This window comes from Chamaea fasciata, unplaced genomic scaffold (genome assembly GCF_029207755.1).
Source record: "Chamaea fasciata isolate MVZ Bird 193981 ecotype frontalis unplaced genomic scaffold, bChaFas1.0.hap1 SCAF_31, whole genome shotgun sequence".
In the NCBI taxonomy this organism is placed as follows: domain Eukaryota; kingdom Metazoa; phylum Chordata; class Aves; order Passeriformes; family Sylviidae; genus Chamaea; species Chamaea fasciata.
In genome coordinates this window covers 906,321-919,888 of record NW_027094116.1, presented here as the reverse complement: position 1 = coordinate 919,888, position 13,568 = coordinate 906,321, and the positions used below count along the sequence as shown (strand labels likewise).

The window sequence follows — 13,568 nt, the reverse complement described above, 5'->3', positions numbered from 1 at the left end:
TTTTGCTGCCTTTGCCGTGTGTGACCGTGGGCAACGACCAACACGACTGAACACTCCAAGGATTTGCTTCTATAAATAATGCATTCCTGCTGAAAATGTGCACAGGAAAAAGCACACACAGAATAAATCTCAGTGGAATAAAGAACCGCAACGGAATCCTGGCACATTAAGTATTAAATGAAAGCAGGTCTGGAAGAGAGAAGGGTTCAGGATGACCTAATTGTGGCCATCCAGCACCTGAAGGAGCCAACAAGGAAGATGGAGAGAGACTATTTATAAAGGCCTGGAGTGACAGGACAAGGGTGAGTGGCTTCAAACTGACAGAGAGGAGGTTTTGTCTGGATGTTGGGAAGAAATCCCTCCCTGGGAGGGTGGGCAGGCCCTGGCACAGGTGCCCAGAGCAGCTGTGGCTGCCCCTGGATCCCTGGAAGTGTCCAAGGCCAGGCTGGACAGGGCTTGGAGCAGCCTGGGACAGTGGAAGGTGTCCCTGCCATGGCAGAAGGTGGAACGGGATGGGCTTTAAGGTCCCTCCCAACTCAGCCCATTCCACGATTCCATGATAACACTTTTCACTTAAGCCTTAACCCATCCCAAAACATTCAGTAACCCACAGAGCATTATAATTTTGGTATCATTTTGGTATCATTTGGTATAATTTAGCATGAACAGATATCATTAAGTTGAATCTAAATGGGAAGAAAGGACATTACATGGGCAGAAAAAGAAGCAATTCGATTCCAGGGTTTGTAACTCAGAAGCATTTCCTGGCCCCTTGGTCAGAACTGAATTCTCCAGGAATGTTTTTCTCCATCCCGCCCCGTGCAAGACAGACGCAGCAGTTCCCCCTCAAGCGCTGGGATTTGGCTTCTGGGGTTTGTTTTTCTGCAGCTGCCCATCAACACCACCCAGAACAACATTGCTCGGCACGAAGCCATGGCTTTAGAAAAGGCCAAACAGCCCTGGGCTGGGTTTCCCCAGCAACAGATTCCAGCCTTAAGCCGCTCTCTGCTCTCCTCGAGAGCTCCCCGAGCAGCAAAAACCGACTTCCAGAGCTGCTTCAGGTGTCTCAGAACGAGCTTCAGGTCCCATCTGTGGGCACCTGGGAGGTTTCAGCCCAGCCTTTACAGAGAGGTGGGTGATGATCCTGGAAAAGGAATGTGGCCCAGTGCAGCATTCCTTGGCACTCGGTGATGAGGATCACAGAACGATGGTTTGGGGTTGGAAGGGACCTTAAAAATCACCCAGTCCCACTCCCTGCTCTGGGCAGGAACATCTCCCACTATCCCAGGTTGCTCCAAACCCCATCCAACCCGGCCCTGGACAGTTGCAGGGGTTGGAGCAGCACCGGCTGTTCTGGGATGTCACAATGTCACAATGTGCCCTGCTCTGCACGCCTTGGAGCATCTGGTGTGTCTCCTCCAACATACCCAGAGTTAACACTAAAATCTGACTCTCTCCAGCCCTACCCGGGCCAAAGGCAAAACCAATCCAGGTGCAGCAGGGCCTGTCCCATCCCCAGGCTCAGCAGGGACAGGCTCAGCTGTTCCACTCACACTGGGGACACAGGGACTGGAACATACACGTGTATTGAGCTTGGCCACAGCTCTGCTCTGGAGACTTGATTCCAACGTTTAGCTCACCAGTGGCAGCCACAGAAGGTGCTGAAGACACAAAATTACCAGAAACCAGCAGGATTCTGCAGGTGATGAATGACCCACAGGACTCAGGGCTGAGATAATCAGGGTGACCTAAATGCAGCATTCAGGGACCTGAAGGAGCCCACCAAAAAAAATGGAGAGGGCCTGGAGGGACAGGACAAGGGGGAATGGCTTTGAACTGACAGAGGGGAGGGTTGGATGGGTAATGGGAAGGAATTCCACCCTGTGAGGGTGGGGAGGCCCTGGCACAGGGCGCCCAGAGAAGCTGTGGGTGTCCCTGGATCCTGGCAGTGCCCAAGGCCAGGTTGGATGGGGCTTGGAGCAGCCTGGGACAGTGGAAGGTGTCCCTGCCATGGCAGGGGGTGGGACTGGGTGGGATTTCAGGCCCCTTCCCACCCAAACCATTCCAGGATTCTTGTGCAGGCATTCAATTTTGATGCCAAATCAAACACAGAGGTTTATTTAACACTGATATTTCCCCTTCATTTCCACATTCTCTGCACCATGACTGATCAGGGCGCTCCATCCCTTTCTGTGATTTTTCAGGGCAATAACCAGAGTTATTGAGCGGTGGGCTGAAACTACCCAGCCAAAGTGCACAGTCACTGATTATCTTCTACTTATTGTGCAAAATGTGAAAGGGAATCTCTCTTCATCCTTCTCTGCTTGACTCCTGCATCCAGCACTACACGCCTTTAAAAACCGGCAGGTTTCAGGTTCTTACCCCATTCAGCGGAACAGAAACAAAAGGATTTGCATCATAAAAAGAAAAGGGAGGAAGAAAAGAAAAAAGCGCCAACAGAATGGGCTCGACAACCCATGAAAAGAGAAATGGTTTTGTGGAGAGCATGGAAGCTCAGCCCCGACTCTCTTCCCACCTTCCCTGGCTCTGCCACTGAAACCAGCGGGATTTTGGCTCCGCGCTTGGCACAATCGGGTCTCTCCTCCTCCAGCACAGCTCCCGCCTTATCTAATTCCCCGCAGGACCGCGTTGCCAGGGCGATGTGAGTCACTGCCGATGGCAGCGCTGCCTCGGCCTCTGCCGGCATTTCCTTCGAGCAGGAGGCACGGAAAGCTCGGCGTCCTTTCGGAGCCCCAGAGCCGCGCGGCTGGCGCTGCCCCGAGGCTCCCTCGCTCCCTTTTCTCGCCCTCATTGAGATGCAACAGCTGGATGTGGGTTCTGAACGAGCCATTCCAGCGGGAGGATGGCGGGGCCCCCGCGGAGGCTCCGGTTATTGTGGGGAATTGGAAAGGTTCCAAAGAGTAAAGCCAAGAAAGACCCTCCAGAGCCTGGGGGGCTGCACAGGGATTCCTGTGAGGAGCAGCTCGGGGAGCCTGGAGAAAAGGGGGATCAGGGGGGACCTTGTGGCTCTGCACAACTCCCCGACAGGAGGGGACAGCCGGGGGGGTCCGGCTCTGCTCCAGGGAACAGGGACAGGAGGAGAGGGAACGGCCTCAGGCTGGGCCAGGGGAGGCTCAGGGGGGTCACCAGCAGGAATTTCCCCATGGAAAGGGTGGTCAGGGCTTGGCAGGGGCTGCCCGGGGAGGTTTGGAGTGCCCATCCCTGGGGGTGTCCAAGGAAGGGCTGGAGGTGGCACTGAGAGCTCTGGGCTGGGGACAGGGTGGGGATTTGGCACAGGATGGACTCGATGGGCTGGGAGGGCTGTCCCAACCTCCATCATTCCATGGTTCTACAGAGAGCCACCACCTGGAGCTGCTGTGCTGGAACAGAGCCGGGGTGTCTGAGCTCCTGGGTCACTGCTGTGCCACAGACAGAGCCTGACACGCAGGGAGAGAATTTATTGGGCCAAATGTAACGGGGCAGGAAAGGAAAAACAGACCAGGAGATAAGTAAAACAGTGGCAGAAAATGAAAAAAAAAAAAAAAAAAAAAAAGAAAAAAACCAAAAAACCTCCAACAACAACAAAAAACCCACCACAAAAAAAAAAAAAAACCAAAAAAAATCCCCAAATCAGTGCAACAAACACACACACACACACAAAACCCCAAACCCTGAAAAGCCCAAAGCGACCCCTTAGTGCTGCCGTGCTGCTCAACTCCTCCAGCTTCTCCCCAGCACCAAGACAAACGCCGTGGTACCACCAAGAGCAGGAGAGGAATTCATCTGCTCCTGGTGACTCATCCCGAAAGGACTCGGCAGCCGCGTGGGGACATCCCGTTATCACCCAAGGAAAGCAGCCAGCCCTTGGAAAAAACCAATTAGCAGCGCTCCCAAAATAACCCAGAGCACGAGGAGCCTGAGAGTCCTTGGAGGCTCGGGGACACCGCCACGTTTGGGCTGGGAAGAGGAAGGTGGGAAGTCACCACATTCTCAGGACAGGCTGATTTCAGCTGGGGCAGGGCAAGGGCTGGACCCATCTGAGCCCTGACGAGGATAAAAAACTCAGGCAAAACTAGCTGGGGCATACCCACTTTATGTAACCTCGATTTTTACAAGAATTTTAGGAATGCAACTTTCCAGGGGCAGCTCCTCAGCGTGGTGTTTGTGCCTGAGAGAATGTTAACATAGAGACACGAAAGTCCAGAGTTCAGCTCAAAGCTTGTGTGAATCCTTCCTGGTAATGAAGGGAACAAGCAGCAGCTGAGAAAAGCAAAATGCACCAAGTGTCTCCCAGAAGGATGCTGTTCCAAGGAGGAATCACCGAGCTGAGCTCCATGCACTAAAACCTCCTCACAATGCCCAGGGATGTGTCAGTCCCACCCAGGATGGGTGTTCAGGTCTCTGCAAGGAACCCCAGGCAGCAGGAAAACAAATGAAGTGATGCCTCATGTCCCAGCACAAAGCCTGAGCTGACACTTCCAAGTCATTTTTTTTTCTTGTAGAACAGAGGAGTATCAGAGCTGGTGGGGGGAAAATGTTTGGGAATGGTTGAGGGAAAAGACTGAATAGGAAAGAGCCCTTCCACAAAAGAGGCACAGTCCAGGGGGAAATTCCAGCAGTGCCTGTAGAGGATCATAGATCCCACTGACTGCTCCAGGCAGAATCAGCATCTTGGCCACAAACAATCTACAGATATTATTTTTAAAATCAATTTCTGATATTCTTTGCAGAGAATATCTGTATTTCCAAATAACTCAAACACTGTGCCCACATGAGGACTCTAGAGGAGAATTATTTCACTTTTTCTAATGCTGTCTGCACTTGAATAGATGTAATACAGGAGAGGGAAAAAAAAAAAAAAAAACTCCCTCCAAAACCTAAAGGAAAGAGGGTAAAAGGATGAGAGCAAGGTCATCTTTGAGATGTCCTGACAATATTGGCTTCTCTGGTTCATGCAGATCAGTGACACCCTGTTCATGCACACACTGAGCTTTAGGCCATGGAGTTCTTTCCTTTCTATCCCTTCTCAGTCATCCCTAGGCGATGTTTCCCCTCCTGAGCTTTGGTAACATTTCAGAGGAGTTGTTTCTATATTTCTAGGATTTATTCTATGGAATCATAAGAGGCTGGAAAAGATCTCCGGAGGAGGCTCAGGAGTGATGCAATTGTAGCCTTCCAGGACCTGCAGGAGCTGACAAAAAACCTGGAGAGAGAATACTTTAAAAGGTCTGGAGTGACAGGGCAAGGGGAACGGCTTCACACTGGCAGAGATTTAGATGGGATATTGGGAAGGAATTGTTCCTGTGAGGCTGGTGAGGGGCTGGGATGGAATTCCCAGAGAAGCTGTGGCTGCCCCTGGATCCCTGGCAGTGCCCAAGGCCAGGCTGGACAGAGTTTGGAGCAGCCTGGGACAGTGGAAGGTGTCCCTGCCATGGCAGGGGTGGCACTGGATGGGATTTAAGTCCCTTCCCACCCAAACCACGCTGGGACTCTCTGACCCTCCCAAACCCAAGAGCAAAAGCCGTGGACAACGACCTCAGGCAGCTCCTCCTGCCCTCCTTGTAACTGGCCCTCGGAAAATCACCACACAGAGAAGAACAACACAGCTGGAAAATGTTCATATTTCAACAATTCAGCACCAGACTCACAGAACTTTTCGGCTTTGCACCACTTCAATGCCATGAACCAACTCCTTTTTTTTCTTCACGCAAGGGAAGCGTGTCCCAAATTCACAAGCACAAATGAACTTTCCTCCTTCAGCACTCTCAGGCTGAACAACCCCACCACAGACTGACACACCCAATGCAAAGGTTCGTATTAAAAATTATATATATTGTGTCAAATAAAACAATCATTCTGTGTACAAATTTATGCATGACAAAAAATAAAACTCTTTGAATAACACTGTGTAAAAAACAACAACAAAAAAGTGCTGGCTGCTGTTCTGCTCTACGAGTTCTAGAAGCAACAGGCTCACCAAAGGCATTAGTAAACACCTAAACTGCACTGCAGGACTCAGGTAAGGCACAGAACTCAGTTATTTAGGGGTGAAAATAGTCCTGTACAGCGTTCAGCACCTCTGCCAAGCTCCTTTAGCTGTGCTCTGAGAGCTGATGGAGATTTTAAGGAAAAGCACTGGAAAATGCATCATCACCGTCAGGCCCCGGCTCTGAAACACCTGACAGAGCCAAAAAAATGCTTCAGAGCCAATTCTTAGCTCACTTCTCCTCCTTTTCCTCCAGTTTTTGGCCAGGTGGTGTTTTTATCTGAGTTTTAGACAGCTTTTAGTCCGACAATGAGAACATCAGTGAGGGCTGAAGGGACGCACGGGGCCGCTCACACAGGAACATGAGAGAGTCTGAAATTCTGAACCATCTGAACTCTCCTCAGCCTTTTCCAAGCCATTTTTTTTTTTGATTCTGTCTTGCTGCCAGAGCAGTGTGGCACTGGGAGGAGATGAGAAATGGAAACGAATTCAAATGTTCAGCTCGTGACAAAGCAAAAGTAAAACGTAGCCCCCGCCACACTTCTCATTTGTTTAAATCTTCCACAAAGAAAATATTCTTCAAACCAACAGGCACAGGATTTCCAGTCCTATCTTAGGTAATAAGGAGTTTTTTTACATATATATATATATATATATATATATATATTTATTTTTTTTAATCCTCTCTTCCTTTACCAATCCTTTCACACCTGGGTTTTCAGTTTGGATGGCACTGTCCCGTGCAGCACAGACTGACAGCACAGATCTGAGAGGTGATCAGGAAGATCATTTAAGTCTAATCAGTTCTTTCACTCACACTGAAGGATTCCAGGCACTTGGTTCAGAGAAACTGCTTTCAACCACGTCTGAGTTAACCCAGCTGTGATTTGTCCTATTGTTAAACAGCAAAATACAGAGGAGCACCAGGCACCTGATCCCAAAACTGCTGTAAAATCAACCAGCTCGAGGGCACAGAGTCCCTCCACGTGTGGAGGATCTGCCTCACGAGCAAACTGTTCTTTATGAGCATCAGGAAGTGCCCCAGCCCTGCCTGGATCACCTGCACAGGTGAGGTCAGGGAGGGGAGGGGCTGCTGCAGTGCTCAGACTGCACCAGGAGAGCCTCACCAGGATCAGGGGATGTCAGTCCTGGGCCCAGACCCTCAGGATCAGCCATTTTCTCTGCAAAACAGTCTCCAGAGAATCGCTGGGAATGACTGTCAGAGACTCACACTCCCCAGAATCGCTGCTTCCTTTAGAATGACACACAACTGACTAAATAAGCCAGCGCCCCATTCCCACCAGGACTTGTAAGAAGCCAGGAAGCTCCAAGCTGTGGTTTCTCCAGCGCATCACACCCCACGTGCTGCGGCAGCACCTTCAGTGCTGTTTGCAGCAGGAAAATCCCACACGTTCCTGCACTGCTGCCAAGCCACAGCTGCCACAGGAACCACAGTTTGTGACAAAGGGTGATGGAATTTGGAAGGGGCTGCTCAGGAGGTGGAGGAGTCACTGTCCTTGGAGGTGTTTAAAGGACTGGAGTTGGCACTGAATGCTCTGGGCTGGGGGACAGGGTGGTGCTGGGTCACAGGCTGGACTCGATGATCCCAGAGCTCTTTCCAATTTCAATGATTGTGATTGTTTACATCCCACCTACAGCACTGCTGGTGAACTGATCTCTTGGACGAACTTGCACACAAGTATCCCACGTCAATTTTCCTGGAAAGAAATCTGTTCCACGAGGGCACAAGAAGTCCAGCCCAGCTCTGCTCAGTTGCCTCCAAGGCCATGACACTTTGTGAAGGCCTGTTCAGCCTCTCACACTGTGCACTGCTGCTCTGGAGAGCAGCAAAATCTTCCTGTGCAAACAGCATGGATTCAGAGAGGCTGGGTCCAGCTCCAGCAATGCTTTGCACAGTTCAGCTTCCAGGGCGCTGTGACTAAGGACAAACATTCCAAAGTGCAGGAACCCACCGGCCTTGGTGGCCAACACGTGCTGGGTCCAGTAAAAAATGACAACAAACAAAGTACAACTGTCACTGGGTCTGAAGTTCCACACCCAGAATCAAGGCAACGTGGTCCTAAACAAAAAACAACTGGCAGAGTTACTCATTCCCTCACAAGGTCCCCTCAGGTGTCACACATCCCGTCAGCGTTGTCACCGAGCCGCTTTGGTCACAAAAGGTCACAGCTTTTGTCCTGTTCTGCAGAGGAATTTTTTGTTCAAGTGACCGAATCCTTCTTCCTCCGAAAGGGCGACTTGAGTCTTTTCCAGACGCTGCTTTTGGGCTTGGATTTCTTCTCCATGGCCATCACGGCCTCCTTCTCCTTCCTGCGGATCTCGCGCACCAGCGCGTGGAACACGTCGTCGATGTAGTAGCGGAACGCGGCCGACGTCTCGAAGAAGGGGCAGTTGAACTCCCGTGCCAAGGCAGAGCCTTCCTCTTTGGACACCTGGAAAACGAGTGCACGCCCTGGTCAGGGAGGCCAGAGCCCAGGAGTTCACTGCTTTGCCTTTCCCTGCATTGCTCGCTGTCCCTCTGCACGGACACTCCAAGCCCCAGGACAGATCGTTTGCACCCGGCTCCTAAGGTTTCTCTGCAAACCTGTTCTGCTTTCACTCATCACTTCTCTGGCACTGCAAGAGACTCTTTGGACATTCACAAGAAACAAACTTCAAAGAATATTCTTTTTTTTTTGACCTAAGCCTGTCTGACACAAGCAGTCCTCAGCCCTGGTAGTTTGGTGAGTTAAGGAAGCTTCCTTCTCCTTGTCAAAAGCTCTTGTGTTTGTCAAACTACTTCCCAGACCCAGGAAAAACCTTTCTAAAGCTTTCCTGCTCCAAGGCCCATCCAACCTGGCCTTGAACACTCCAGGGAAGGGGCAGACACAAATTCTATGGGCAACCTGTGCCAGGGCCTCCCCACCCTCACAAGGAGGAATTTCTTCCCAGTATCCCATCCAATTCTGTCCTCTGGCAGTGGGAAACCATTCCCCCTTGTCCTGGCACTCCAGGCACTTTTAAATAATCTCTCTTCATCTTTCTTGTAGCTCATCCAGGTCCTGGAAGGCCACAGTTAGGTCATCCCAAAGTCTTCTCCTCTCCAGGCTCAACATCCCCAGCTCCTTCAGCCTTTCCTCCCAGCAGAGCTGCTCCATCCCTCTGATCATCCTGGCATCTCCTCTGGACTCTCTCCAGCAGCTCCAGGCCCTTCCTGTGCAGGGCCCCAGGGCTGGGGCAGCTCTGCAGGTGGGGTCTCACCTGAGTGGGGGCAGAGGGGCAGATTCCCCCCCTTTCCCATGCTGGGGGCTCAGCCCAGGGCATGGGGTGTTCTGGGTGCCAGCACATGGCCAGGGCATGTCCAGCCTCCCATCTACCAGCAAATCAGGAATTACAAACAAAGCAAAGCCCAGGATCAGCTGAACTTGAAGACTTTGTTTCTGTGACTGCTACGGGTCTTTCACCACATTCCGTGTGAAACCAGCGCCGCTCTCACCACGGAGACAACACGGCAAAACACCAAGAAAGGGACAAAACCCCTGTGGTTTCACTGCTTTTCCCAGCAGGAGCAGCTCCTAGTGGAGGGCTCCCCGTGGCCCTTACCTGGCGCAGCTGGGTGAGGTCAGACTTGTTGCCCACCAGCACAACGGGCGTGTCGTCGGTGCGGCGCACGCGGTAGATGAGCTGCTTGAACTCACGCACCTCGTGGAAGCTGCGCCGGTCGGTGATGGAGTAGCAGATGATGAAGCCCTCGCCTGCCCTCATGTACTGGTCCCTCATGGCTGTGAACTCTGCCTAGAAACACACAGCGGCATTTTGGTTCCACAAACGTAACGACTTCCTGGTTTTGTCACCACCTGAGGTCCAAACCCGGCTGTGCCAACACCTGGACGTCAAGCCCACACCCCACAAGCCCGGCTGTGTGTTTGGGATGGCCCCAAGGCTCCCCTGGCACAGAAACCCCACAGGCAGGTCATTCACCAGCCCACAGGTGCTGCTGGCTCACCACAGCTCAAGACAGGCACCACCAGCAACACGATGCCCACGGGAAGTGACAGAGCTCAAACCCCCCAGTTTGAGCCATTCCTCGTGCAGGATTTCTGTCCCTGCACCTGATCATTACAGGCTGCTTCACGTGCTCTCAATTCACCTGTGATTACTCACATACCTGTCCTGCTGTGTCCAAAATATCCAGGTTGGCAGGCTCATCATCGATGCGGATCCGGATTTTATAGGCATCCTCTGTGGATTCCCAGGACAACAGAAAGATGGGGATACAAGCACAACGCTCATCAGCCATCAGCTCACAAAGAATGCTACACCAGAACCACCCACCCTGGTAGGAGCACTGGACTACCTCAGTCTGAGCTTTGTTTAAATTAAATAAAGTTAAATTTCCAATTGTCCTGCTGTGATTTAACATTTCACGTGCTGCTCCTGAGCCCACAGCCCAGATATTTATTTTGGTCGCCTTGGTGGAAAAAAACAGAGGAACAACATTTTGTTTTTCTCAAAGCCAGAAAAGATCTGTGATTCAAGGGAAGAACTGGTCACCAATAACTGCTGATTTCTTAGAAGACATAATAATACATACCAATAAAATATATGAAACATTATATATGTAAATATAATTATATATGTAAATAGAACTATATATGTAAATATTATTTCTTATAAACACCATATAAAACACATCTGTCTATAAATATATAAATACATAAATATTCTGTCCCTCTCAGTCAGCACTCCCACACTTCAAGAACCCCTTCTCAGCAAGAATTTGGCCTTTTTTCCCCCCACTTTTCCTTCCATTGGGTAACTGTTGGTTCAGGTTTCTCCTGGAGATGCTGCCAAAGTTCTCCAGCACCAGAGTGAGTTGTTGAGCACTTTGATCCCTCTCAGCTTCTCAAACACAGAGAACCATTTGGCCTGACAAGGGAACAGCAAAGAGCTGATCACAGCACAGAGTCTGGATTTTGTGAATAGGCAACTAAAACTGGCTTAGCAGCAGTTTCAATCCCTGTCTGCCAACACACGGAGACAGGGCATGCCCTGAATGGATGGACAGGAAAACGATCAAAGAGCTGAAACTCAGGATTCACACCCCACTCTCAGACCTCTCAAATCACAGAAACACAGAGAGGTTCAGCTTGGAAGGGACCACAGCAGGTCACCTGCAGGGCCACCCCAGAGCACAGGGCACAGGATTGTGGCCAGATGGGTCTGGCAGATCCAGGCAGGGAGGCTCCACAGCCTCTCTGGGCTCTGCTCAGGGCTGCCCACTGCCCAGGGCACAAGTTCTGCCTCCTGTGCAGGGGCAGTTCCTGTCCTCAGTCCCTGCCCGTGGCTCTGGGGCCATTGCTGGGCCTGGAGCAGAGCCTGGCCCTGCTCTGCCCCTCCCTGCACACAGGGCCAGCCAGGGCCAGCCAGGGACAGCCAGGACCAGCCAGGACCAGCCAGGGCCAGCCAGGGCCAGCCAGGACCAGCCAGGGCCAGCCAGGACCAGCCAGGACCAGCCAGGGCCAGCCAGGACCAGCCAGGGCCAGCCAGGACCAGCCAGGACCAGCCAGGGACAGCCAGGGACAGCCAGGGCCAGCCAGGACCAGCCAGGGACAGCCAGGGCCAGCCAGGGCCAGCCAGGGCCGAGGGCCCCTCTCAGCTGGGGCTCCTCTCCAGGCTGAACAGCCCCGGCTCCCTCAGCCTTTCCTGGGCAGGGATCTCTCCAGGCCCTTCAGCGTCTTTGTCACCCTGCAGGAGCTCCCTGTCCCTGCTGTGCTGAGGATGCCAGAGCTGGGCACAGCACTGCAGAGGTGCCTCCCAGGGCTGGGCACAGGGGCACGATCACTCCCTGACCTGCTGGGAATGCTCGGCCTGATGAGTGATCAAAGATCAATCGCCAGCCAGATTTATAGATACCTTTGAATTGAATATTTTAAAGCAACGGGCTGTAACAGCTTGACCTGCCAAGGGAACGAACGAACAGAAAAGAGAAGTGATTTTCCTCACCAATGGTGGGATCGTGGTCCTCTGGGAAGCGGTGGCTGATGAACTGCATGGTCATGGCTGGAAGCAGAAATCAGGCAACAACTGAGCAGCTCAGCTCACAGCTCCCCTGATCACAACATTACCCCACAGCCACGGCACAAAACCAAACGCGGGCAGGGCCTGCAGCGAGCGCGGGGACTGCAATCGGCCCCGGGATGCTCCGCCCGTGTCCTCAGGCGGGAAGAGCTCCAGGGACGCGGCCGGAGGCGGAAGGCGATGACCGGGACATCCCGGGAAGGGTCGGGGCACCTCGGGAGGTGGGTTTGCTCAGGGAACGCGGCTTCTCCCCCGCCGCTGCCGAGCCGAGCCCCCCGCGCTGCCACCGCCGCTGCCCCGGCCCGGCCCGGCCCCCGCGGCGGCCGGCGGCTCCCGGGGCCGGAGGCGGCCGCAGCCCCGCACTCACCGCTCTTGCCGACGCCGCCCGCGCCCAGCATCACCAGTTTGTACTCGCGGGACTGCCCCGGGGCGCCGCCGCCGCCGCCCGGGCGGGCTCCGGCATCCATCGCCGCTGCCCCGGCCCCGCTCCCAGCGACACCGAAATGGCGGCGGCTCCTCCGCCACAGCGCCCGCCCCGGCCCGCCCCGGCCTGGGCGCGCAGCGGGCGGGGCCCGACGGCGGCTCGGCGGGGACACGGCGGGACAGCGCGGGGACAGGGCGGGACAGAGCGGGGACACGGCGGGACAGAGCGGGGACACGGCGGGACAGAGCGGGGACACGGCGGGACACGGCGGGACAGAGCGGGGACACGACGGGACAGCGCGGGGACACGGCGGGACAGAGCGGGGACACGGCGGGGACACGACGGGACAGAGCGGGGACACGGCGGGACACGGCGGGACAGAGCGGGGACACGGCGGGACAGCGCGGGGACACGGCGGGACAGAGCGGGGACACGGCGGGGACACGACGGGACAGAGCGGGGACACGGCGGGACAGGGCGGGACAGAGCGGGGACACGGCGGGACAGCGCGGGGACACGGCGGGACACGGCGGGACAGAGCGGGGACACGGCGGGACAGCGCGGGGACACGGCGGGACAGAGCGGGGACACGGCGGGGACACGACGGGACAGAGCGGGGACACGGCGGGACAGGGCGGGACAGAGCGGGGACACGGCGGGACAGCGCGGGGACACGGCGGGACAGCGCGGGGACACGGCGGGACAGAGCGGGGACACGGCGGGACAGCGCGGGGACACGGCGGGACACGGCGGGACAGAGCGGGGACACGGCGGGACAGCGCGGGGACGCGGCGGGACAGAGCGGGGACACGACGGGACAGAGCGGGGCACCGCACTGCCCGCACTCCCCCGGGCCTCCCCTCCCGATCTCGGGGCTTCTGTCAGCTCCCGGAGCCCCTCCCAGCCCGCGACTCCATCCCACATCCAAGGGACTCCCCTCCAAGCCCGCAGTCCCCTCCCAGCCCCGCACCTCCTGCGCCCCGGGGATCCCCCGACCCTTGGGGACCCCATCCCTGGACCCGCTCCCATCGCCGAGACTTCCCCACAGCTCCCTGGTTCCAACCCCGCATCCCCCGC

General features: G+C 54.6%; 1 protein-coding gene across 2 annotated transcripts; it reads right to left on the bottom strand.

Annotated features, from left to right (window-relative positions):
* Nucleotides 1-5,817: 5,817 nt before the first annotated feature.
* RIT1 (Ras like without CAAX 1) lies at nucleotides 5,818-12,581 on the bottom strand. Of its 2 annotated transcripts, XM_066206640.1 has the most exons (5): nucleotides 12,435-12,581; nucleotides 11,993-12,049; nucleotides 10,155-10,228; nucleotides 9,590-9,781; nucleotides 5,818-8,439 (listed from the first exon to the last, which is right to left on the bottom strand). In XM_066206640.1, exons 1-5 carry the CDS (start codon nucleotides 12,532-12,534, stop codon nucleotides 8,209-8,211), a joined length of 654 nt encoding a protein of 217 aa, XP_066062737.1. In that variant the 5' UTR covers nucleotides 12,535-12,581; the 3' UTR covers nucleotides 5,818-8,208. The 2 variants fall into 2 exon arrangements, with proteins under 2 accessions (XP_066062737.1, XP_066062736.1); XM_066206639.1 differs by lacking the exons at nucleotides 11,993-12,049; nucleotides 12,435-12,581 and having other exon boundaries at nucleotides 10,155-11,308.
* Between the last annotated feature and the right edge of the window lie 987 nt (nucleotides 12,582-13,568).